The sequence below is a fragment of the Lissotriton vulgaris genome, chromosome 3_1, assembly GCF_964263255.1.
Source record: "Lissotriton vulgaris chromosome 3_1, aLisVul1.2, whole genome shotgun sequence".
Classification (NCBI taxonomy): Eukaryota; Metazoa; Chordata; class Amphibia; order Caudata; family Salamandridae; genus Lissotriton; species Lissotriton vulgaris.
The window spans coordinates 1,569,009,240-1,569,035,155 of record NC_141689.1 but is presented as its reverse complement, the minus strand read 5'-3'; the positions used below and the strand labels follow the sequence as shown (position 1 = coordinate 1,569,035,155).

At 45.2% G+C, this 25,916-nt stretch overlaps 1 protein-coding gene across 4 annotated transcripts in view; it reads right to left on the bottom strand.

Annotated features, from left to right (window-relative positions):
- The window catches only part of SUSD1 (sushi domain containing 1), a 767,543-nt gene that overhangs the window by 344,167 nt on the left and 397,460 nt on the right, over positions 1–25,916 (bottom strand). For 3 of the 4 annotated variants that reach the window (XM_086962059.1, XM_086962061.1, XM_086962060.1), the window contains 2 exons: positions 10,009–10,986; positions 5,394–5,476 (listed from right to left, as the gene is read on the bottom strand). In XM_086962059.1, coding sequence (XP_086818185.1) covers positions 5,394–5,476; positions 10,009–10,986 — 1,061 coding nt within the window. The remainder of the gene's footprint in view (positions 1–5,393; positions 5,477–10,008; positions 10,987–25,916) is intronic. The other variant, XM_086962062.1, reaches the window with a different exon arrangement.

Here is a 25,916-nt window from a genome sequence, read left to right as displayed (position 1 = left end):
TGGGAAACGATCATGATGCAAGATGCCATCATTCCCAGCAGTTGTATAAACACTTGAGCCGGAAGTGACTAAGTGAGTTAAAATTTGAGATTGAGCACCTGAATGTTTGGAATTCTGTCTACATTGGGATACGCTAGTGCCTTTTGAGTATCTAGAGTGACTCCTAGGTATTCCTGAACCTTGTTTGGCTGAAGATGTGATTTTAACACATTGACTGAGAATCCTAGCTGTTGAAGCAGCTGAATGGTTCGTGAAGTGTGCTTGCAACATTGCTGATATGCGCTGGCTTTGATGAGCCAGTCGTCCAGAAAGGGAAAGACATGTATGTCTTCTGAGATGTGCAGCTACTACCGCTAGACATTTTGTAAAGACTCTGGGGGCAGTGGTGACTCCTAATGAGAGCACCTTGAATTGGTAGTGTTGACCTGCTACCACAAACCTGAGAAATTTGCAGTGAACCGGATGGATTGGAATATGAAAGTAGGCATCTTTTTAAATCTAGAGTTGAAAGAAAATCACCCTTTTGAAAAAGAGGAAGTATTTGTTGCAGTGTTACTATGTGAAAGTGGTCTGACTGTATGTAAAGGTTGAGTTCTCTGAGATCCAATATGGGTCTGAGAAAGCCGTCCTTTTTTGGAAATAGAAAGTAAAAGGAGTACACTCCCGACCCTTGATGTTGAGGTGGTACAGGCTCTATGTCTTAGTACCAGGGATTGAACTTCCTGTTTGAGAAGGTCTAGGTGATCCGGTGAAGGTCTGTGCCATTTGGGGGAATATTTGGAAGAGTGTTGAAGAACTCCAGGCAGTAACCAGAATGGATAATTTGAAGAACCCATTTGTCTGTTGTTATTGGCTGCCACTTTGGTAGAATTTGTGACAGTCGTCCTGCTACAGGTGTTACGTGGTCGGGGGAACTATGGGCAAGTCACTGTTTTGTATTGGCTGGCGAGGTACATGTATTGGAACCTCGACCTCTGCCCTTGTCGTTGTTTCCCCTGTAATTGCCTCGAAAGTAACCCTTTGAACCTGAGGGTTGATTATTGCCCTTATAGGTGGACGCAGTGTCAGAGGAAGTAGTTTTGGATCCTGCTTGATAAAAGGAGCAACACAAAGAACCACGCCCTTGTAGAGACTGAAGAGCTCCAATGGATTTAGCCACTTCAGTATCTTTATTCATTTTATCGAGTGAAGTGTTTACCACCGGCCCAAAAAGGTGTACCTTATCAAAAGGTGTGTTTAATATTGAGGTCTGAACCTCCGGTTTAAACCCTGATATGCGCAGCCAGGCTTGTCTTCTTAAAAGAACACTAGTGTTCACCGCCCTGGCCGATGTATCGGCAGCATCTAGGGAACATATAATTTGATTATTAGAAATGAACTGTCCCTCATGAACCACGATTTGCCCTTTGGATTTGTGTTCTTGAGGAAGAAATTGGATGAGTTGTTCCATTTCATTCCAGTGTGCACGGTCATAGCGTGCTAGAACCGCCTTTAGAAATATGCCAGAAGTTAGCAGCCTGGGAGGCTATCCTTTTTCCTGAAGCATCAAGGAGTTTAGACTCCTTATTTGGTGGTGAATCGTCTCCAGTAATCTGGGAGTTTGCCCTTTTACGTGCATTAGAAACTACCTTTTATGTAGGCTGGTTCTGATGGGGCAGGCTTGTATTTTTTATCTACCCTCGGGGTAAGGATACGTGCTTTAACAGGATCCTTAAAAATGTCATCTACATGTCTAGTCATGCCTTTCACCATGGGCAACATGTGTGTAGACTTTTGTGTGTTGTGTAGTGTCTCGAGAAGGAAGTCCTCTTCAAGAGATTCTCTGTGTAGCCAGACTCCATGGTAAGTAGCAGCCCTACTTAGCAAGTCAACAAATCCTACACTGTCATTTGGTGGAGAGGGCCTTGTAGGATATATGTCCGGGTTATTGTCCATGGGAGAATTAGTATTATAGTCATGCCACACGTCTCCAGGCTGATCGTCATCATTATTATCCCTTTCACTCTGATTGTCATGTGTGTGTGGTAGTGAGTGCACAGGTGAAGTTGGAACAGGTATAGTCTGGGATAGAGAAGGTGGAGGAAGAGAAAGAAGAGGAGGGGAAGGATTTGTCCTGACAGTTCTCTTTTTCAATGGTATGTGGCATTCCTCTTCTGTATTAGCACCTCTCTTTAAAGTCACTTTAGTGGTGATATGTCCAGTGTTTGGGTGTATAGCCAGAATTTTTTGTTTTGGATATAGTTTGTCAAGCGGATCACCAAAAAACATGTTTTTAGGTGATTTCGGCGTCTCCGTGTCTTTTGGCTCCGAATGTTTCTGCGCCAATGGTTTCTTGGCCGGAGTTTTCAGATCCAAAGTTTGTTTCGGTGCTTACGGAGGATGTTCGGTACCAGACTTTTTCCTCAGCTCCGAAGTCTTTGGCTCGGTGCCCGACTTGGCATGGGGCTTTTCAGAGCTCAAAGGCTTTTTACTATGCTTCGGTGGCAAGCCCAAAGGCCTGGCTTCGGAACCTTGTTCTCGGGGCCCACCGGGGCCGGAGGGCGCAGGTTGGTCCAGAGCCTTTTTCTTCTATGGAAGTGGAAGGTGGAGCGAGGTAGGGACTGTACTCATTGACCGTTGTCCATGCATGTTGTCTTCATCCTCATCAGAGCTATTTTCGGAAACGAACATGTCTTCCTGTTCCTCCTCAGCTCCGATAGGTCCAATTGAGGTCCGAAGAGGTCCAGAATGGAACCTGTTTATTGCCTCTGTATGTCGCGTTGCCAGGCCCGATGATCGTGAAGAGTTTTTTGGAGCGGAAAGCTCAGCACCTGTCGCAGTGGTCTTCTCTGTGGTCGGGTGACAAACACAAATTGCACACCTCGTGTGAGTCGGTGCAAGGGTATTTCGTGTGGCACCGAGGACAGAACTTGAAAGGAGTTAGTTCCATCGACTGTGAGTCGAACCAGGGGCTAGGCCCGACGGCCTACCATGAGCTCTCCAATCAGAATTGTCTTAAGGAATCACGATCTGCGAAGAAAGGGGAACACGAACGGAAACAATACCATCGAATGTGAATGTGATATGGGCCGAGAAGGACCACAGGACTGACGTCAAACCAGAGCGCAGCGAGTTACAACCAAACCTGATGGCGGGAAAAAACAATGTGCAGATGGAGTCGATGACCATGCGCACTATCACCTAAGGGAGGAGTCCCCTACCTCGTGACTAGGGAATACTTCCTCCAGAAAAACAAAGTGCAAACATCCGGACCCAACACTAGATGGCGATCTTATGCAAACCATGTGATCTACAGCTTACATGCCTCGAACTTATATTTTTTTCCCTGCATTTTGCAATACACATAGAAGAGGTGGTTTGATTTTGTGCTAGGAGGCGTCCCTTCCTGCACAAAAATAAACCTGCTTGCAAAGCAGGCACCTTTGCTCCATGGTGCAAAGGTGCTTGTGTTGGTGCTAGGCAGCACATTGTGTGTCAGCACTGGGAAAAGACAGGAATACACAGTATAATGTAAAATGCAATGCATTACTGCCCTTGCCCTGTAATGCAGCGCAGCAAGTTCGCTTGCTGCACTGCATGCCGGTTTGACAAATAGGCCCCTAAATATTTTGACAATGGGAATTATTACCCAACTTAAGGTATTTTAATCACTTTAGAAGGATGATAGTTTCAGTGTTTCCAGCTAACATACAACACTGTGACCTACAGTGATATCTGCTACAATAGGAAGATTAAGACAATCAGCTACCTAAGCAACTAGAACCAGAAAAATAGACCAAAGACAGTAAAAGGAAGATGAGATTAGGCATAGTGACTGTTTATCACATACCATATCCTGAATAGAATCCAGGAACTTTTTATAATCAGTTTTTTAGAAAAAGAGACTAAATAATGTGTAACTGTGTAAGTAGAGCTGAAACTGAACGATCCCATGTAACCCATCTAACTAAACACCCAATCTGTAGTAGCTGACATTGACAGAGGTGTTCCGCAAGGATATACAATTTCATAGGCCTGAGCAGAATTCACAGAGTTCGGTATGCGGAACTCTGCGAAGTGCCCAAAAAACTATGCCATGCAACGCGGAGTTCCACAAGCAGCAGAGTGCATTAAGTCACCCTGGTTGCGCTGATTTTTAGTGCTTAGTGTTTCCAGCACGAACAGCACTATGCGCAACGCAAGAGGGCACTGCTTCTTTCTGCCACTCGAGTAGATGTTCAACTTGAGTAGCAGCTTCTGCAATGAGAACGGAAGGTTTCTCAATGTGAGTGGTGGTGACAATTTGCGACAGCCCATGTTGAGAGATCTTGCTGGGAGGTGGTCTAGCCTTGGATTTTCCTCGCTCGCGCTCACCAACTTAACATTGGCGAACAGGGATAAAAACGTGTGCTCTATGTAGCTTGAAAACTCCGCAAATTCCATGAACGGAGGGAAGTTTACCGCCCAGGCCTACAATGTTACCAATGCTCTTCAATCTATACATGGAACAACACACAGAAATCCTCAATCAAAATTCTCATACTACATGTATGCTGATGATACGTAATGCAACTAACCCCGATTGTGCCATTTTGAGGTAATCTACATGCTGCTTTTAGGTCAGCTGTCATCATCTATTGGTATGTTCAAGTGTCATTCACATTTGCCTCCTCCCACCACAGCATACAGCATGTAGCAATGGGTTAACGCTCTTCATCCACTATCTGTCTTGCTCTGTCAATGATGGCATTTTGCCTGAACACTGTGGAGAGATGCTGAGATTTCAGTTCTAGTCTCATGCTGTGCCTGACCTACCGGACCACCCATATATTTATGTATTTTGTATTTTTGCCATTTTGTTTGTATATTGCTTATGGTTGAAAAATTAACATATAAAATAACTATGGTACTCGTACAAAGGCCACACCCTATGGCTTTGCCAATGCTTGTTCTGTCTTTGCCCTTGCTTTCATTTCTGATGCGCAAACCCCTGACCAGCTTGGGTACTTGACAAGGGCTGCACAGATACCACAATTATACATTTCCATCATTGATCAAGTTCCTCACTCTGAGAGGACATATTTAATTTTAGGAGAACACAAGGGGTTAAAAGTTATTAGAATGTTGTAAAAACAAAAAAACTATAGCTAAGTATTGTTTTTATTAAGTCCAATTGACACTGACTGAATTTGACCTTCTGACACACATATTTAAATCTCTGTAATTTGTGGTCTGCTTAATATCTTCAAAAAAATGCATTTTATTCTATCAATTTTGCAGTGAGAATTCAAAACATATAAAACAACTTCAGTTTCCACTATATTTTTGCCAAGGTACAGAAAATGACCCATTATGTATCATTAAATAGAAAGAATATATATATATATATATATCTAAATATCATCCCCACTTACTAAGTACATCTTCTCTTCGCCAGCGCATCTCCATTGCAAACAGGTTTCATTAACAGCAGTTGCATTCAAGATGGGCTTCTTCACTAGAGAGTAAATGAAACAAAATCACAAACTCATATGGCAAAGGTCTCATCGTCGTCAATGGAGAAGGCAGTTCTATTGAAACATGATCTTGTTCTTGTTTTGTTTAGTGGAGAACAACCAGAGAAATGATAATCCCAATCACAATAAGGGTGTATTCCTAAAACAGGCAAGATGGAGTCGGGAAGTTAGACAAACCTACTAAATTTCCAATAGATTGCTTTTGTGCAGGAAGGAGCCCCTTCCTGCACAAAAACAATCCCCTGAGGCATTTTCCTCTTGCAGCACGCATAGAAAGAGGAAAAAACAAGGAGAAACAGACATTTCTCCTCGTTAAGCCTCACCTAGGGAGGCGTAGCAGGTTTGGAGCATTGCCAGGTCTAACACTTTTGGTAAATCTGGGAATGAGTCAAATATATAGATTTTGCATGGGAATACCCACGCACCACCCATGGAACACCTCCCTCGGGCAGAGTAACGTAAGCCAGCGATTTGCACTGCGTTGCTTTACTCTGGATTTATCAAGCTACTCAGGGCCACGCAAAGTGGCCATACACACCTTGATAAATCACATTTAAGGGTTGTGTCTCACATGCACTTCGTTCCATGGTGCAAGGGTGACACAACCATTTAATAAATATGGCCCATATTTAGCAAAACCCTAGAATTTGTTCACTGCCATCATATTAGCACGACCACGCTCAAGAAAATATACACTGCAATTAAGCAAAGAAGTAGCAGACACCACCTGCCAAATGACAACATATGCAAAAACCGGGTTCGTACACAGTCACTACCAAACAAATACAAACACTCCCAGTGTTGTGGAACATGTTTCAAAAGGTTGCCTCACTGTAGGCAGAGGAATGGCGAAATCTAAAACATGGTGCAAATTTACATCACAAACTTGACAGAATGTAAATCAAAGGGGAACAAGACCTACAATTGTACAACAGATCACATGATGGTGCACATCTGTGGCTACTCATCTGCTGAAACTAGAACAGCACAATTGATATAATCAACTCCACATTACAATTCCAAATACCTCACAAAACAGGATAGAGCAGCATAGCCTGGACTAGTCTGTTGTGCCATGGAAGTGTATGTCTCTCCTGTCCCACCCAGCCTTGCCCAAGGGCCTGGGAGAGACCTATGACCCCAGCCACTTAACCTGTCACATAGGCCAGGGGGAAACATCCTTTCTGCCCTGGCCCCCACCAATGGCATATGGCTGTGGGACAAGGAGGAGTAGACAGCTGATAGTTGTCCCATTGTCTGTTCCGATTAAAGAACCGGACAACGTGCCAGAAACTAACTGGCCGAATGTTCATTCATTCATATATGTGGAAGATGGAGGGCCTTGAGGATTGACAGCCATCCTGGTGTCACGTTCACAACTGTGATAGTGACATCAGGACAGTTGTCTTCTTCCCCTAGTAATTTGTAATCCTTCTCCCACTTCTCAAGAAATTGAGGAACGGGGTAGCTGGCGCTAGTCCAAGGTCCTGCTCAGGGTATGCAGATCAGGAAACTTCTTTTCTGGTTTCCCAGAAATGTAAATTCCAGTGGCTGACCCCTCTTTACCTTTGAATATACAATACCACGTTATATTCGAACATCTGCAAGGAGCCTTTGAATCCTGAGCATTTCTTCTCAGAAAATCCATAGATGTACTCTGAGACTTTTCAAGGATATAGTATGGATGTTTATGATTATGTTCATGTTTAGGAAACTTATATAGCGCACAAATATCCTGGGGTGTCTCACTGCTGTAGGAGAAATTCAGAGGATAATCGCTTGAGAGTGTGATTACCGGGAGAAAAGGTATCCTCAAGTTGTCTGAATATTATCTTAAAACTCATTCCAAATGCTCTCTATTTTTACTCTTTGTCAGCCATTTTAAGTAACTTCTATAAAAAAAGTTGTTCTAATATAGCCTAAGGTCTATTTGTGGAAAGTGTCTCAGTATTCAAAGTAATCTGTTAGAAGGGCTTGTCAGAATGTTCCATTATGGCTAGATGATTTTGCCACTGTCAGAACAAAGATAAAATAAATATTGTGGCCTAAATATTGTTTTTAAAAAATAGCATTTATTTGGTTGTAGATTTTCTATTATTGTCTTCCATGGGACGATGTGTATTAATTAATATTGAGGACATTATCGTTTTGAGAATTTTTAGGCCTCGACAATTTGCGCCAATATCCTACAGTCACCCTAGGCAGGCCGATCTTTTGGTTTTGGCAAAAGGCATTAGCATCTTCCTGACTATCCCAGCCATGAATGAGTGCTGGATGTCCATTTCCTTTTTCATTGTATTAACCATACCTAGCACAGGCTCCTGGACTGAATGTTGGTAGGACCAACCACCCAGGGATATCAGGTTCTTCACTCACTGAAGTCATCCCTCATATAGTTTTCAGGGTGCTCGCTACTTGCTTAGGTTATCCACCAATTTCCCAGGAGGACTGTCAAAGAGCTTGTAAAGTCTGCAGAGTTTGATGGGTCAGTTGTGTAGAGTAATCTATACTCATACAGAAGCTTTCAATAATAATACTAGTATGGTGGATCAGTGTAGAAGAGACGGGATCCCTAAGACAAATTTTAACAAGGCTCAGGTTGCCTATATGTTGATCAAGAAAATTGGTAGGTGGTTTTACATGGTGTTGCTCTTAAGCGCATGCTAACTCCATTCAAAGTCTACAAACCTAATAGCAGGTAGATACATCTTATAATACCTCTCTTACACTTGTCTCTGAATATTTGCGTTTTCTTTTCCTTACTGTTTTGTTAAGTATTTTGGGCCCGATGTAGGTGGCCCAATACCGATCGGTAACGGCCGAAAATACCGATTTTCGGCCGTTACCGAGCGGTATCGAGCCATCGGGATGTAGGAGCCAGAAATCCGTCCGAATCGGTAATTTCACCGAATCGGTAAAGATACTGAATCGGTAAAATACCGAATCGGAAATACACCGAATCGGTAAATTAACGAATCGCTAACATACCGAATCGGTAAATATACCGAATCGGACCATTTACCGATTCGGTAGAGTTACCGAATCGGTTAATATACCGAATCGGACCATCTACCGATTCGGTAGAGTTACCGAAACGGTAAATTACCGATTCGGACAGGCAAAAACTCAGATAGAGATGTAGGGAAGCACAGAAATACCGATTTAGGCTCAAAATCGGTATTTGAAAATCGGTACTTACCATGGATTGGAAACAGGTGGTAACCAACTTCAACCTTAAAATTAGACCCAAAATGCAATGCAACTTGCAGGATGGCGGCATTTTATGTCATTGCAAGGCGGCTACGGCTACAGCAGGAAGGAGAGAGGGAATGGCAAAGAGAGGAGCAGGTCTACAGACAGAGGATCACCCTGTTCATGCTCACAGAGGCAGAGATCCTACAGAGGTACAGGCTGGACTCACTAAGGGCACACGCCATCCCACCGCACGTGCAGGTGCTATGCAGCCTACACCTGCTTGCGTCTGGCAGCTATCAAAGTGCAGTTGCTGCGGTAGGAGGGGTGACCCAGAGCAGCCTGTCAAGGTTTTTCCACAAATTCCTTGACGCCATGATACAGAGGATGGACAAATACATTTCTTTCCCTGCAACCCATGCGGAACTGGTACAAACAAAAGCAGACTTTTACCAGATAGCACGATTTCCCCACATCATTGGCTGCATTGATGGCACGCACATTCCAATTTGCCCCCCTGCTGACACAGAATACATATACCGCAATAGGAAGTCTACGCACACCATCAATGTGCAGGTGATTTGCAATGCAAAGTGCGCCATCATAGACCTGGTGGCAAAATTCCCAGGGAGTACCCACGACTCCTACATATTTCAAAACAGCGGCATCTATGCACGGCTGACGGCAGGGGAATTTGGTGAAGGATACCTCCTAGGTGAGACACATCATCAGACCCCCATAACAAAAATAGCACTGTGAAGTACATGTATGCATGTGAGTAATGTTACCCCTTTTCCTTCTAGGCGACAGTGCATATGCCCTCCGCTCATTCATACTCACCCCCTACCCCAACCCCTCTACACCCAGCCAAAGGAGGTATAACCGGGCCCACAAAAGCACAAAGAATGTAGTAGAACGGACCTTTGGCATCTGGAAAAGCAGGTTCAGATGCTTGCACAAGAGTGGAGGTGCAAGGCAGTATACCCCCATCACCTGCTGTAAGATAATAGCTGCCTGTGCAATGTTGCACAACCTTGCGGTGAAGAAGGGCACTGAGGTGGAGTTGTCAGACTACGAGGACCATGACGACGACATTGCTGTGCCACAAACACAACCTGCTGGGGTGTCTACACCAAGTGATGGCAGATACAGACGTGAGGAGATAACAGAAAACTATTTCTGAGTGAGTACAGATGCACAGACAGGTTATGGATGTGAATGTTTTTTTTATTAATGTTGGCACAACGTTAAAGCACTGATGTGCAACAAATTAAATTATGAAATGAAAGGTGGGGACTGGAAATGCCCCGGGTTGCCTCACCCACACTGGCAGAGTCATTTCCTGCTGCGCTTCGCAGAGCCACTGGGATGCTGCTCACCCCCTTCAGCATGGCCTGCTGCCTCTGCGGAGTGCCTGGTGCTGACACAGCGCTAGCCGGGCTGCTGCGGCTGCTGCTGTCCCCAGCCTCGGCCACGTCCAGGGCAGGATTGACCACTGTATTAGATATGATGAGGGCCTCCATGGCACTGGTGATCCTGGCCATGCCCCTGGTCACCTCCGCAGTGTTTTGTGTCAGGCTCTCTTGCATATTTGCCCCTCGGCGGCATAGCTGGACACGGGCATCCATGCGCCTTGTGTGCTCAGTATTTTCCATCTTGGCACAAAGCTGTGTGATGGCGGTCGTCATGCGTCCCAGTCCTGTGGCAATGTCTCTGTTTGTTTGAGCCACCTCCTTGTTGCTTGCCACCAACTCACCAAAGCCCTTTGCCATTTCTACTATTTGCAGGTTGTGTCCACGCAATTGGCGGTGCCATGCCCGGATGGATTTTGCCTTCATGCGCTGGATTCCCACCATGCTCCCCTCAAGGCCTTGGAACACTGTGCCCTCTCCTGATGGACATGCACTGCTGGGAGTGCGTGGGTGGTGGTGATTGGTGCTGGCCTGCTGGGTGGACTGCTGTGCTACAGGTGTCGCTGGTGTGGGTGCTGGTGCCTGACCCGCAGCTCCCGCCATGATTGTCATTGAGGCCACAATACTCCTCCTGGCTGGTGATGTGGCAGGTGCTGGCTGGGACCGTGAGGGGGAGTTCTCAGGTGAGAACTGCAATGGGGGGGATTGTGATAGTTGGGGGGAGTGGGGAAATAAGAGGGCATGTACAGGGTCGTCCTCATTGACCATGGCACTGCTGTCCTCCTCCTCCTGCGAGGCATCCATGGTGCTTGGCCCTGCCACCACACTCTCCGCCGTCGCTGGAGCTGTCGCTTGTGCAGCTGATTCTCCACTGCCTGATGGTGCCCCTAGGTATAAAGAAGCATTTGTGAACTGAGTGCAAATGTCTTACAGTCACTACAATAAAAGCATTGCACATGTCACTTTCATTACTCTGATTATTTTTCAAAGTGCCTTGCAAATTAATGTGCACTGACAAATGTTCCTACATTAGCTGACTACATTTCCCATAATGCATTGCTCATGTATGGTGCTAGCAGTACTGGACTGGGGTTTGGCTGTACATTGAGGCTAACCGGGAGGTGTCTGGTTGGGTGTGTCATGCTGCGCATGCTTCTTACCTTTTGCTGTAGCTCTGGCTGAGCTGTCCATGTCCCCTACTCCCACCACACTCTCCGTCTCGATGGTTGTGGCCACCAGTTCCTCCAGGTCAGTCAGGGGGGGCGCGGGGTTCCTGCCTCCACCGGTCAGACCTGCCTGCTTGTGGAGCTCTGACAATTTCCTCTTGGTGAGGCTCCGGATATCATAAAACCTCTTCTTGAGGTCCTCCAGGCTCCTGGGGGTCACACCAACAGCATTGACCCTCTCACTGATGGCACTCCACAGTTTCCTCTTGGTGGACTCAGGGACTGTGAGGGACAGCCTCCCAAAGAGCTGCCTGTGGACCCTCACCACCTCCTCCACCAGTACTTGCAGCTCCATGCTGCTGAACTTCACTTTGCGCTTCCTCTCAGCCTTCTGGCTCTCTGAGCTGCTTGCCATTTCCACTGTCTGCAAAATCAGCTACCACTCTCTCTGCTGCTCCCTCTCACTGCTCAGCTCTGGCTGCCTCCCCAGAAAGTTCTAATGAGTTGCACCTGCCTGGGTAGCCACTCCCTGCTAGGGTGGGGGAGGGTGGTTCCACCTCATTGGCTGTTTTTATTGGTTTCACTTTTACTTGCTTGCCGATTCCGTATTTACCGAATCGGTATTTACCGATTCGGTATTTACCGATTCGGTATTTGCCGAATCGGTATTTTCCGATTCGGTAAATACCGATTCGGTTTTTCCAATGCATTCCTATGGGCCTTTTGGCCCATAGGGTTGTATTGCCATTACCGATTCGGTTATCTACCGATTCGGTAATTACCGAATCGGTAAGTATCGAAACACGATACCGATTTTTACCGAATCGGTATTTTACCGATTATTTTTCTCTACATCTCATTTTCCGATTTCAGAATACCGATTCGGTAAAAATCTGTATTTTAAAATCGGTAAATGACTTTTACCTACATCGGGCCCTCAATTTTTATCATTGTATTTTTTACTTGGGTTATTTGAGCGCCATCTTAACTGGGGATATTTTCTAAAATTATAACTACCTTCTAAAAAATAAGCATTGATTTGATTAAAGAAGTATGAAACCAAGGCTTCAGAATTGTCTTTACTACGGTGCTGTTGTAAGCTTTCTGAAACTTGGGCTCTATTCTTCTGTTTAGCAGGGCGCTCCCTGTCTGTGCATGGAGTGCAGTTTTCTGAAAGTAAAGACAAAAGTTTATGTGTGTTGTATCTTTTGATTTAACTTTACACAACATCATAATTGTTTTATCTGATTTTGCCTGTGCTTAGGCACTAACTGTAAAAAAGAAAGAACTGCCCATACTGTGGGAACAAGAACTACTTTCTTCTGTAAGCTTGGAGCATGTGCCTTCAATCATGGCACCAAAAACCATGATCTTCCTCAATGGGGGTCTTATGCGCATATTCGTTCTGCAGTCCCAACCCTGCGATTCGCAAAATCACAGGATTTGCAACTGCAAAATGGCTTTTTGGTATGTGTGGAAGCCATTTATCAAGTCAGAAAAGCATTTCCAACCCGCAAATTGGTTTACCGACCCACACCGAATAACAGTTAGGAAAGGCGTGAAAGAGGTTCTTTTTTCATTGTGATTCAGTCCTGTTTGTATCTTTGGATTTTGCGGTTGCAAACAATTGACCTGTTACCGACTCGTGAATAGCGTTGGGAGCCTTAACTGGAGTATTCACCACTGCCTGCTCCGTTCACCCCAAAAAGTTTTTACATAGAGGAAAGCAGTTCCAAGTTCTTTAAGGAACACAAGGTACACAGCTGTAAATACTCAGAGAACGGCTGTGCAAAGATTTTGTGATTGCAACCACAGGGCTGCAAAAAGTGGGTTTGCAAGTCTAACGTTGTAATTCACTATGTGAAGAAAGGAAAGTTTAATTCACAATTGTCATTTCAATTTGCAATGGCCACATTAGGAGGCTTATAATTTGCAAATGCAAAAGACAGAAAGAGAATGTGCCACCCATCATTGCGACTTGCGTGAAAATGTATTAACCAATTGTAACCTCTCACATTATGGTAAAGCATTGAGGGGCGCATTTACTACTATTTCATGGAACATGATGCAGCATGGAAACTTGCTGCGCTGTGCTGCACTTCGTGATAAGGACACAGCAGAAATGCTCCATATAAACAAAAATATGGAGCGATGCTGCTCTTTCCTTGCGTCAACGCAGGCCCCCTTGTAATGTAGTGCAAGGGTGCCTACATTACGGGCAGGATTTTTTTGTGCCGGAAGGGACATAAGCAGGGTCGGACTGAGATCGCAAACCAGCCCTGGCAATTATGTCTGACCGGCCTCCATGGGGGTGGAGGAGGAAATGGCGGGAATAATGCTGCTGCACCATTACAAGGGTCCTATTTTGCAAAACCAGCCCCCAGTAACAACAAGCATTTGCAATGCAATAGGTCTCATATTAATTAAGTTTGAGCTATTGGCATTGCTAAGTATTGCAACACCAATTGCAACAAAAGTCTATAAATTGTAAGCCAAAAAAATTTGAATTTATTTTTGTAGCAATGGTGGCATGCTGCGCTTTAGATGAATATTTTTAAAAGTAAAGTGCGCCATACTGCGATTGCTACAATAGTTAATTGTGGATGCGTTAACAATTGATGTGTGCACTGATGGCTGGGGGTGTGTGTGTGTCTGTAGAAATTATACACTGATGGCTAGTGGTGTGTGTGCCTGCTGGAAGTGTGCACTGCCGGCTGGTGGTGTGTGTGCCTGGTGGAAACGTGCACTGACGGCTGGTGGTGTGTTTGCCTGGTGAAAGCGTGCATTTGCGGCAGGTGATGTGTACCTGGTGAAAGCATGCACTGACGGCTGGTGGTGTGTGTGTGCCTGGTGAAAGTGTGCACTGACGGCTGGTGGTGTGTGTGTGTGCCTGGAAAAAGTGTGCACTGATGGCTGGTGGTGTGTATATGCCATGTGAAAGCGTGCACTGACGACTGGTGGTGTGTGTGTGCCTGGTGAAAACGTGCACTGACGTCTGGTGGTGTGTGCCTGGTGGAAGCGTGCACTGACGTTTGGTGGTGTTTGTGCCCGGTGAAAGCGTGCACTGACGGCTGGTGGTGTTTGTGCCCAGTGAAAGTGTGCACTGATGGCTGGTGGTGTTTGTGACCTGTGAAAGCGTGCACTGACGACTGATAATGTCTGTGCCTGGTGAAAGTGTGCACTGACGGTGTGGTTGTGTGTGTGGTTGTGTGTGTGATTGTGTGTGTGGTTGTGTGTGTGTGGGTGGTTGTGTGTGTGTGGTTGTGTGTGTGGTTGTGTGTGTGGTTGTGTGTGTGTGGTTGTGGTTGTATGTGTGGTTGTGTGTGTGTGGTTGTGTGTGTGGTTGTGTGGTGGTTGCGTGTGTGGTTGTGTGTGTGTGGTTGTTGTGTGTGTGTGTGTGGCTGTGGGTGTGGTTGTGTGTGTGGTTGTGTGTATGTGTGTGGTTGTGTGTATGTGTGTGGTTGTGGGTATGGGTGTGGATGTGTGTGGTTGTGGGTATTTGTGTGGTTGTGTGTGTGGTTGTGGTTGTGTGTGTGTTTGGTTGTGTGTGTGTGTGGTTGTTTAAAGACTGTGATTCGTCCATAGGAAACCCACGTCAAACACCAGAGACCGCACAGTCAAAGCATGGCTGCCCTGTGCTAGTCAAGCAACAATTTTTTAAAGCGTTGTCATTCTCATTAAAGTTTAGTTTAGGTTTTGAACACACAAACGGATGGCTGCAATTACTCGTACAGAGAATTTGTACACAAAAAAAACAATAGGTCTCGCCTTTGGGACCTTATAAGTGTTTAGCCATGCAACAGTTAATGTTGTTGCACGAAGGATATTGTGCTGGATAACTAAACACTTATAAGGTACCAAAGGCGAGACCTATTGGCTAAGCAAATGCTTGTTATTTAAAGTACGGATGCCGGCATCTGAACGCTTACCAAGCTAATTAAGGAATGTATTTGCTATGTGTTGTATGTACTGGTAGGCGCGTCTCACAGAGCACGTTCCCAGCTCCAGTGAGGTTGGCAGCTGAAGCGGGTGTGCAGTTTGTGCCAAGAGGTACTCTGCTCCAGTCTTTTGAGCGCTGGCTGCGTGAGGGAGTGTTGTCGAGGGAGTGTTGTCGGGCTGGGCTGCTTAGGGGGGGAAGGTGTTAATTAGTGGCTGGATATTACGCGGTGCAAAGTCGGGCTGTTTCTCCATGTTTGTTGTTGTCTTCAAGCTTTGATCAGTTAGGTGGCTAATTGACATGCAATGTAACTATGGCAACCAGCAGCTCTCCCGGCCTGTGCTTTAAGCCAAGGACAAGAAAGGGCTGTTGTTGAAAAAGAGGTTTTGCCTGAGTGTTCGTGTTAAGATACCACTTTATATTGGTGGTACATTCTCATTAAAAGTAAAATTATACCAACATGCACGTGTCTGCTTTAACGCTGTCCAAGCGTATAAAAGTCCAAATATAAATGTATAAAGGTACCGGAAATGAAGAAAAAAAACCATGTCAGTGCACTGTACCAAGGACTATGAAAAATGTGTCCGTACTTGTCCTCCACCTCCCAAAGAGTGTCATTGAGTAGGCCCGAAAGAATACGTTTGCGAAGTCATAGATAGATACATTGATACTCCCCTAAGAGAAACTTATTCTGCTTCCTGCCTGTAGGTGTCAGTGTTGGGCTGTGTATGATATCAGAGGATCTCATGAAGCTTGGGAAATTCAGCTCTTGGTAGTTAATTCACCCCCCCTCACTAATAAGTGCCAACTTGACCAGAGCTGGACTGTAAAATATTAAACTGCACCCGAGGCAGTCTGGACCACATGTGTACGCCTTTTCATATGCGTGTACACCAGTTTGTGTTTCTGAAATGGCATTGGAACGTGAATGTGCACCCTTGTTTCTGCGCGTGTCTTGGTGTTTAGTTTGACAATGTTTCTAACTTGTGTTTAAGACTGTGGTCAGTTCATACCTAGTTCGTTATTGTGGATTTATAAAGTACTTCCAATGTGGAACACCATCCAGACAGCCAAGCTCCGAAAAGCAAAACACTAAGGGGCAGATTTATGTTGGGAATGCGCCTCGTTTGCGTCACGCAACTGTGGCGTAAACGTGGCGCATCCCTACGACCCATTTACAACGTGACGCATCTAGGCAGATGCGTCACGTTGTAAAGCCCTGCGCCACTTGTGGGCGTTCCGGCGCAGGGTGGGCGTTCCGGGGCAGGTGCGCCTCGCAAAAGTGGCTGAGTGAAATCTATAAGATTTCACTCAGTCACTTTCAGGCCAATGCTGCGTCAAAACCCTGCGCCTGCTTGGAGCAGGCGTAGGTCTTGACGCAGCATTGTAAAGATGGGGCAACCACGAGCCTTCCTGGAGCTGCGTCGTGCTTGCGACGCAACTACAGCAATGCGGCACCTTTACAGCACAGATGCGTCACGCATCTGTGCCGTTTTTGCCCCATGGTGCGCCGCATTGTAAATGCGGCGCACCATGGGTGGCGGAGCAGCGGCGCAAAATAACTGGCGCATCCCTGGGGATGCGCCAGTTATCATAAATCTGCCCCTAAGGGGCAGATTTATGTTGGGAATGCGCCACGTTTGCCTCACGCAACTGCGGCATAAACGTGGCGCATCTCTACGACCCATTGACAACGTGACGCATCTAGGCAGATGCGTCACGTTGTAAAGCCCTGCGCCACTTGTGGGCGTTCCGGCGCAGGGTGGGCGTTGTGGGGCAGGTGCGCCTCGCAAAAGTGACTGAGTGAAATCTATAAGATTTCACTCAGTCACTTTCAGGCCAATGCTGCGTCAAAACCCTGCGCCTGCTTGAAGCAGGCGTAGGTCTTGACGCAGCATTGTAAATATGGGGCACCCCCGAGCCTTGCTGGAGCTGTGTCGCGCTTGCGACGCAACTCCAGCAATGCGGTACCTTTACGCTACAGATGCGTCACGCATCTGTGCCGTTTTTGCCCCATGGTGCGCCGCATTGTAAATGCGGCGCACCATGGGTGGCGGAGCAGTGGCGCAAAATAACTGGCGCATCCCTGGGGATGCGCCAGTTATCATAAATCTGCCCCCAAATATAAGTGCGTTCACAGCATCACAGGCTGTGTGTCAGAGGTTCTACTGCAGCTTTGCTAGTATGAGCGCCACACACAAACAAGCTGGTTAACCTTGAAGGAGAAAACAAAATTAAAACAGTGGAGGAAAAGGAGCAAAAGAAAGAGGTAAAACACAAAAGGGGTTAAAAAAACGAAACAGCAAATAATGAAATGAAAATGGAAAAGGCATGGGGTTTGGTAAAAAGTAATTATGGATGGCAAATGGTGATCACTTTTGTGGCTGCTTTGATGTTCTCAGTGAGCCGCGCTGTTCTCAGTGCCGCACGGCTCACTGAGAACATCAAAGCAGCAGCGAAAGTGATCACGCAGGCTGACAAATGATGCGCGTGTACAGCGCACATGCACTGTACCCGATCCGCCTGCAGACTTTGGGAGCACTTTCAAAAGCCCCTTTACTAAATATCTCGCATAGCATCGCTTACGCGATAGCTAGGCGACACCTAAAAACGGCCCTCACCAGTTGAAAACCGGCCCCTAGCCTTGCAACCCAAAAAAGCCCAGTGCCTGCTACCGCCAGTCTGGCCATCGACATAGGGTTAGGAAAGAAACACATGAGAAATTAATGGTCTACTTACAATTCCAAGAAAAAGTTGATGTACTCAGACAGACCATACATGTATACCTTGAAATCTCAGGAGTGAGAGTATAGGGTGTAAAGTTCCATAGGAGTAATCCACGCATGAGAAGATGTCTGACTTTCTTTGTGAAGCAGGATCCTTTACGGTTTAACGTGAAAGGTTCCAGCTTGACAAAAAGAGGGCTTGAAACGGGAGCTGCATTATTGGTTTGTGCTTATGTTGGTGTTGCTTTGCTGTGGTTATTAGAGTGATTTACACCTGCTTGCTGAGTGGTGCATGTCTTCCCAAAAATCCCACATCTGAGGAGAATTGATAGGAAGAAACCCACGTAAGAGTGTCAGTAAAAAGAAGATAAGAGAGAGTTGATTACAAGGCCATTGTTTCAATGGTTATCACAAAAAGCACAGAAGCAGTTCAGTCAAGGGTTTCAACATTCAGGACACAATGTTATCAGCACCAGATGGACAGGCTCTCAAAATAACAGCTAAACCATGTGTTAGGGAAGCCATAAGAGGAGGGCGATCTTATAATTGTTTCTCGTAAGCACAAGCAGAATAATTAATGCAAATTTGAATACAAATTCAATAACCTTTTGAGCAGGGCTGTGATACGAATTCAAAAATTGCTCTCACTTAGTTTTCCTAAACACTTTACACTGATTTGCCCGCCTGTATGTGAGCTAACTTTATTAGTGTTATATGTTGTATTCTTATATTTAGTGTGTGATGTATGTGCTTAGCCGCTTTGTGTGGTGCATTTTAGGTAGAAGCTGCCGAAATAAAGCTTTTTGAATTCGAATTTGATATTAGCAATTTTCTTAGAGACAAAACGCTTCAATTTTTTTGCAAATATTCATTCAAATTTAACCAACCTTCAAAACAGTAAATTATTTGAGCCACGCTTTTGTAGAGATCTTACACTAGAACACCAATCTATGAATGAGTGACTGCTCAGATAAAACAATATAGTGGGGAGATACATGTCTAGTGCTTCTTTTCCTTATCCTGTATCATCCCACCAAGCAGTGCGATGGGAGTATCACCAGCCCCCTCAATAATTAAATGATGTCCAATGTTTGAAAAATATTCACATTTCAAGCACAATTTGAACAGTCACAGAATTTATTCCAATGTGACTGTTTTCGGGCAGAACGAGATGAGCCACCGCGTATTTCTTTATATATAGAATTGTGTTGTCTTTTGTAAGATATATTTTTTTATCTGTAACAATAGAATAATTGCTTTTTGCCTGAATGGCAACTAGCTCGGGTTACACAGAAAGTGAGAATGTACATTATGACAGTCAGGAAGAGAGTCATGTTGGACAAGCTGGGTTACACCTGAAGCATAGAGGGTTACGTTTCAACCCACTTTCCCTGCTGACAGGGACTGCAGCAGCACTACTTTTATTGCTGGTACAAAATAAATACAAAGAGGAGGAGCTCAGAAAAAGAGGGCGGGGCGCTTGCCTTTAAGTAATCACCCCCAGAAGATCAGGCATGCTGCTGTTCTGAAACCGAATGCAAAGAAAAGGGCCTATTAGACAGTGAAAGATGGCAGATGAGGCAGACATTTCAATGAAGATGGCCATTTTGCTTTACCTAAACAAACCAAGGGGCGTTGACTTCAAGAAACAGGTGGTGATGCACAAGGGCTAAGCAGAGCACAGGCAGCAGGCTTTGCTGCTCCTCCTAAAATAACATAACGCGTATATGTAAAATGTCTATTCACTCGCAGGGGTTGGATATGAAATAACAGATGTTTATTGCTACCGAACTCAATGGTAACCAGTTTATCAACCTCAAAAGGATGAAATGCTGAGTGGCCCTGTCGGTATTTAAGCGTGTGGCCAGGTTAGACAGAGATTTCTGCAGTGAATGTGGTAGTCTACTGAGCCACAAGACCGGGCAAATACATTCAAGAGATGTGTGTTGGCGGTTAATTGCACATTGAGAGCCTCATAACCCATTGCCAGCTACACTTTCCAGGAAGACACATTAACAAGCTGATAAATGAAGGACAATAAGGGCCATTTTTACGAAAACATGCTGCAGCGCAGAGCTAAGCCAACTATGGCAGTGCCGCTCTCCGACATTTTCAAAACACAGGGATGCACCATTTTCGCTAGAATACTGCGCACCCCTGTGTTCTCCCAAACACTGGATCTAAATGTAGCTGCCTAGTGCCTAGCACCAATGCAGGCACACTTGCACCTTAGTGTAAGAGTGTCTGCATTGCAGGGAATGAATGTTTATGTGCAGCATGCAGCACACATAGAAGTAGCAACCCGTCATTATTTAATGATTGTTTATGTGGAGGATGGGACACCTTTGTGCACATAAAGAACCCAAATGGCATTTTGCTGTTTCTGAATGCAGCACACATAGAAAAAGCAAAAATGATGAGAAACAAAAGTATTGTTTGGCGTTTCACGATTCTAAAGCCTACTTTTACATGGCATTAGTTTTTGGCACTGCCTCAGGTTTACACCTCCTTGCAAATCTGGGGCAGTATCAAAAACAGTGCGTGTTGCGGTGGAACGCCCACCCATTGCTGCCTCGTTCATGCCAAGTGATGCATGTAAAGGGGCCTTATTTACAAGGCAGCATTAAGCCACAAAAAGTGGTTTAACGTTTGCTTTGTAAATATGGAGAAGGGCACATCGCCACCAGAACGCCGTTAAAAGTGACGATCTGGCGGCGATATCCCCTTGTAAATATGCACCAATAAGTTTTCAAAGAGCGTCGTGAACTATCCGCATGTGAGCTGATTGACAAACAAATATCCAGCTATTTTGAAAGGTAAATATTGGACAGCTGAGTTCTCTTGTTAGAATATGGCAGTCAGGCGTGGTGCATCATTGGGGCGTGGGGGCGTAACCCCCCCCCCCCCCCCGCAGCTCCCTCAGCGTCTTTGAACTTAAGTAAACTGATTCAGTTTACTTAAGTTCAAAGACGCTGAGGTAGAAATGACAATCGTCAGTCAGCATGACGTCGGACAGCCCACCCCTTCAGAGTCTGAAGGGGGTGGGCGGTCTGGCGTCATGTTGACTGACATAATTGTCAGACCATCACCAGGGGCAGGCAGCAGCACAACACAAGTGTGCATGAGTGGGGACGGAGGACGAATTTTTTACCCGTGCCCACTCATGCGCACTTGTGTTATGCGCTTGTTTGCGCATGCCCATTAGGAGCCCCTCGGTCTCCAAATGGGCGTGCAGCGGGCGAAGCGTAACCTGTGCCCCAAGCCAATCCTGGGGCTGCAGCAGCACCAGCATTGGCTGAGAGGGGCTGCCAATCCACTCCGTTAGTGAAGGCACCAAGGGGAGAAGAGGTGGTCGCGGACCGGCTTTCAGGTAAGTAGTCAATTTTATATTCCCTGTTCCCCCCCGCGCGAGCCGCGACCCCCCCACACCCTCCGCGCGAGCCGTGACGGCCAATCGTTTTAAGCAATCACATTTATTCTAGAAAGTATTTGAATCCGTGAGCGGATTTTTAGTAACTCATTTCTGAGACGTCTGACAGCCTACAATTAGTTGTAATGAGGTTTCCGCTTTGGTACCAGTTGAGATCCTGATCTCTGCATTGTTGAGTCTAACATTGTTTATCGGTGTCTTGAAAAAAATATACATTTCATTGCGAGCATACATGCTGTTCTCTTGTTAAAAAGGCACGCCCGGGCTGACCAGTTGGAGAAACTTCGTGCTTCTTGGATAGCTGACGGGCTTGAACTAGACGATGAGGACTGGCAATCCGCTGTATCCTCCCCGAAGGAGGTGGCTATTCTGGCTCGACTTCGTTTTGTCCAGCTGAAGATCCTCCACCGTGTGTATGTGACTGGTATGCGTCTGGTGCGAATGGGATTGGTAACGGATGGACTATGTAGGCGTGGGTGCGGTATGGATGGTACTTTCCTCCATGTTTTGTGGGAATGTCCGATGGTCTCGGCCTTCTGGTCTAGAGTACACGATGTGATGGGACGTGTTACTGGAGTCCCTCTCCTTCCTGAAGCACGACGTTGTCTGCTTAATGTGTGGGAGCCTTCGGACTGTACTGCTGCTCAGACTCTTTGGGTCACTCTGGGCAATATGGTTGCGAAGAGGGATATAGCTCAGCTCTGGGGCTCCGCCAGACCACCGCTGCTCAGTGCCTGGAAGGAGAACATGGACTGGTGCATGTTTCGAGAAAAAACGGTGTATGAGGCACGGGGGCGTCCCAAGAAGTGGTCCAGGGTCTGGGCTCAGTGGAATTCGTACCGCGGAGATATTTGCTCCCCTCCACTTGACTACGAGGCTCCTCTCCCCTCCTCCCCATGATTGACGTTCCGTTTCCTGTTTTCAATATTATCTATGTTTTTTCTTCCTTCATGCTCGCCCCCCCTTGCCAGATGCGTTCCTTTATACACTTATTCCTTTTCCCCTTTCCCCCCCTCCTATGACCCTTGCCAGTATGATACCATGTGTTTGTGTGTTGTTGTTCTTTTCGACAAAATCATAAAATTAAACCTTTATTATCCTTTTGATATGGTTCAATGTTCCACACGGTAATGTACGCCTAGAGACTGCTTTAACGGCGTACTGTCCCCTTTTTTCCCTTTTTTATCCTTTCGTTATATGTCATAGCGGCCGGCCCGAGGGGTTGTAGGCAGACGCTGTGTAATGTGCATTTCGCAAATAAAGGTTTTAAAAAATTTTTTTTTTAAAAAGGCACGCCCAAAAACCTATAGCTGTTCCACAATTCCACAGCTCTTGTTTACCCTGTCTGCTAGAAATAGGTTAGTCACTGCTCTGTCTCCACCATGTTATTATAGTTCCAGGTTACTGGTACTGTGAATGTAAAAGCTGCCAGTATGTACTTATCTTGCCACACAGTAGTGAGTTAATTACAATGGGCCCGATTCACAGAATGAACTTAAGACTTAATCTTAAACTTACTACTATTTTGGTATTCACAGAATGCACTTACTACTTTTGGCATTCACAGAATGAATTTACTCATTTCGGTATTCACAGAAGTTAGGAGTCCTAACTTTAGGACTCCTAAATGTCTTCTGTGAATATCTAAAGTCTTAAAATTAGGATTTTTCTCAGTTTAGGAGTCCTAAAGTTAGGAGTCCTAACTTTACTACTACTAAATTGAGAAAAACCCTAATTTTAAGACTTTAGGTATTCACAGAAGGCATTTAGGAGTCCTAAAGTTAGGAGTGTACCGACGGAAAGAGCGGTGCTCCACTCGCCTGAGCTGCAGCCAGGTGGGGTGGTGTATTTTTCTCCTACCAAATAGTGTATTGGAGAATACTGATTATGACTTGAAGCATACAGGTGATATAATAATTTTCACTATTATTGCAGTAGCTTTTACATACTGGTCCTGAAGAAAGCAGACCAAGACATAATGAAAAGGTCTGCTACTGTTTCATGCCAAAAACATTTATAAAAAATAAAAAATAAAAAAGTTATTAATCTGAAAGTGGGACCCAATTTCTGTGTTTATGCCCTGGGCCACATCTGATTCTTTTTTTTCGTATAACTGGAAGCTAATGTTTCATGATACACTTTTTAGGTTCTGATATGCGAAATCCCTTTTTAGAGCCTATTCGCGTTTTTTTAAATGTGCGTTATTTTCATTGTTGACACAGAAGTTAAAAATGCATGAAGTAGTTGATACAGAGGTTAAAAAGTCTTTGCAAAATTGAATTTGATAAAAATAAAATATGCTTACACGTTATTGTCGAGAGTTTCCATAGGTGGATATGAAATGGGTGGATGTTTAGGTGTTTCACAACCACGCTGTCTTGAATTTCTTTCTGTACTTAATGCAGAACGTTCTAGTCCAATTACATTGCTAGTAAGTTGCTGCTGCCATGGGAATATCCCCTGCATGGTAAATGGACTGTGTGTGCAGAGGCCCAGGGCTGTCCCTGACAATGCGTGGTGCAGGGCCCATTCTGAGAGGACCCATTCTGAGATCACTAGGCATGTCATGATAGTAAAGCAGTGGGTTATCGTCCATGCCCAGGGTGTATCACATACAGTGGTGGTAGCACTGTACCCTGTTTTCAAATCTATGGTGTAAAAAGACCTTCATCTTGTGTCCGTGTGAGTGCATTCTACTACCCCCTCTCATGTAAATTTAAATAGTTTGTCTCAGTCTGAGTACTAGGGCCAGTGGGTCTGAACAGCCTACCCACCTGTGGCTCTGTACTGGACATGTCTATGGGAAGGATCTTTATTAATGTAATAACTGCACTTTCACCATTGCTGTATTAACCTTCCTGCTTTCTCAAATTTGCTTGAAAATGCACCATTTGTCCACTATTTTTTCAAAATTTCCCCACCATAGGTTGTTCCGGCTCGCTCGCTACGCTTGCTTGCTGGGGTGCAGTATGAAAATAATTTTACGCCCACCACTTTCAAATGTCACCAGCCACCACTGATGCCAGTGTATGCAAGCAAAAGGTTTACCAAACCTTCACTAATTAGCAATTTGTCCATGACAATTAGTCGATTCAGCTGTAGTAGCTAAGACTATTGCCATTCTCTTAAACACCTGAAACTTTACATTATCGGACGGTCTCGTCACGTGACTGTGACACACTGATCTCATCATCTGACAGCTTTTCTTGAGTCACATTGCCTGAAGTTCTCCCTTTGGCTGGAAGTAAATGCAAGAATTGGAGAAGCACAAGCCTAGATGGGGCGCAGCAGTTACATGATACAAGATCCTCTGCACCAAATACAGACTTACACCATCGAATTACGTATGGTTAAATTGCATTTGACATAGTTCCATTCTTAGCCACAAGGAAATGAAGTGCCCTGCTCAAAACCAACTAATTTTCAATCACATGCGGATGCTTAGATTTGTATCTCAGGTTCAAGGTCGGCAGCCTAGACCACACCTCCCCCTATGTTTGTAATACAGTCGTAATTTGCACCCAGTATTAACCAGACCAATCTTCCTTCATAAAGCTCTTGAAAGATAGAAAATAATTGTCTTAGATGGTTCTAGTCTTGAGTTGGGTTTTGCTGTTAATTTTCACTTTTCGTCCAGATCTTGATTTGCGGGAGGACCTGTTTCAGTTCAGATAAAAAACTCATTCTAGCAATTATATTATTTATTTCTTAATACGCTGTACAGCAGTACACCCATATTAGTAGCGTAAATAATGGTCCCAGAGCTCTTATTCTTAGTGGTCTTTGTTAGCTCCTTGTCGGGCTGAAGTGAGTTAGTAAATTCTTGTATGAGCAGTTGTAGCCCAACATCTACTCTACTCTGTCAAAGAGCCACTCAACTCTGTTAGTGGCACTACCATCTACACTGAACACTAGCACACGCTGGACCGCCGTCCATCTTGGATCGCAAAGGCTCCATCGAGTATGTTACAAATGGAGGTCTCTAGTTGGCAGAGGTAGATACCTTTGTCCAAATAGGAACCCTTGCTTCTAGTCAGGGTAAGGGGGATACACTTCTAAAATAATCCCTGCTCACCTCATTGTTAGCTTGGCACAAGCAGACAGGCTTATCCCAGAGGCAATGTGTAAAGAATTTGTGAACACATACAGTAGTACAGTGAAAACTCTAAAAATGGACACCACACCAGTTTAGAAAAATAGGTAATCTTTACCTAAACCAAACAAGACCACAACAATAAAAATCCACAATACAGTAATAAAAATATGACTTTCAAATGGTAGAAATAGTTCAGTTCAAAGCAAATTGTAGATGCAACACTTTTCACACAAAGTACCTTGGATGTGTCGCACAAACAAAAAGGGTCGCAGGGATGGTGATGCCAAAGTTCCTTACAGTCAGGGAAGGTGATGCGTTGGTTCCCTGCTCCGGGGGAGAAGAAGTGTTGATTCCTTACTGCTACGCAAGAGAGGTGATGCGTCGGTTCCTTACCGGCGAGGAGATGATGCGTCGGCTTCTTAATACGTGGAAAGGTGATGCGTCGGTTTCTTACTGCATCCC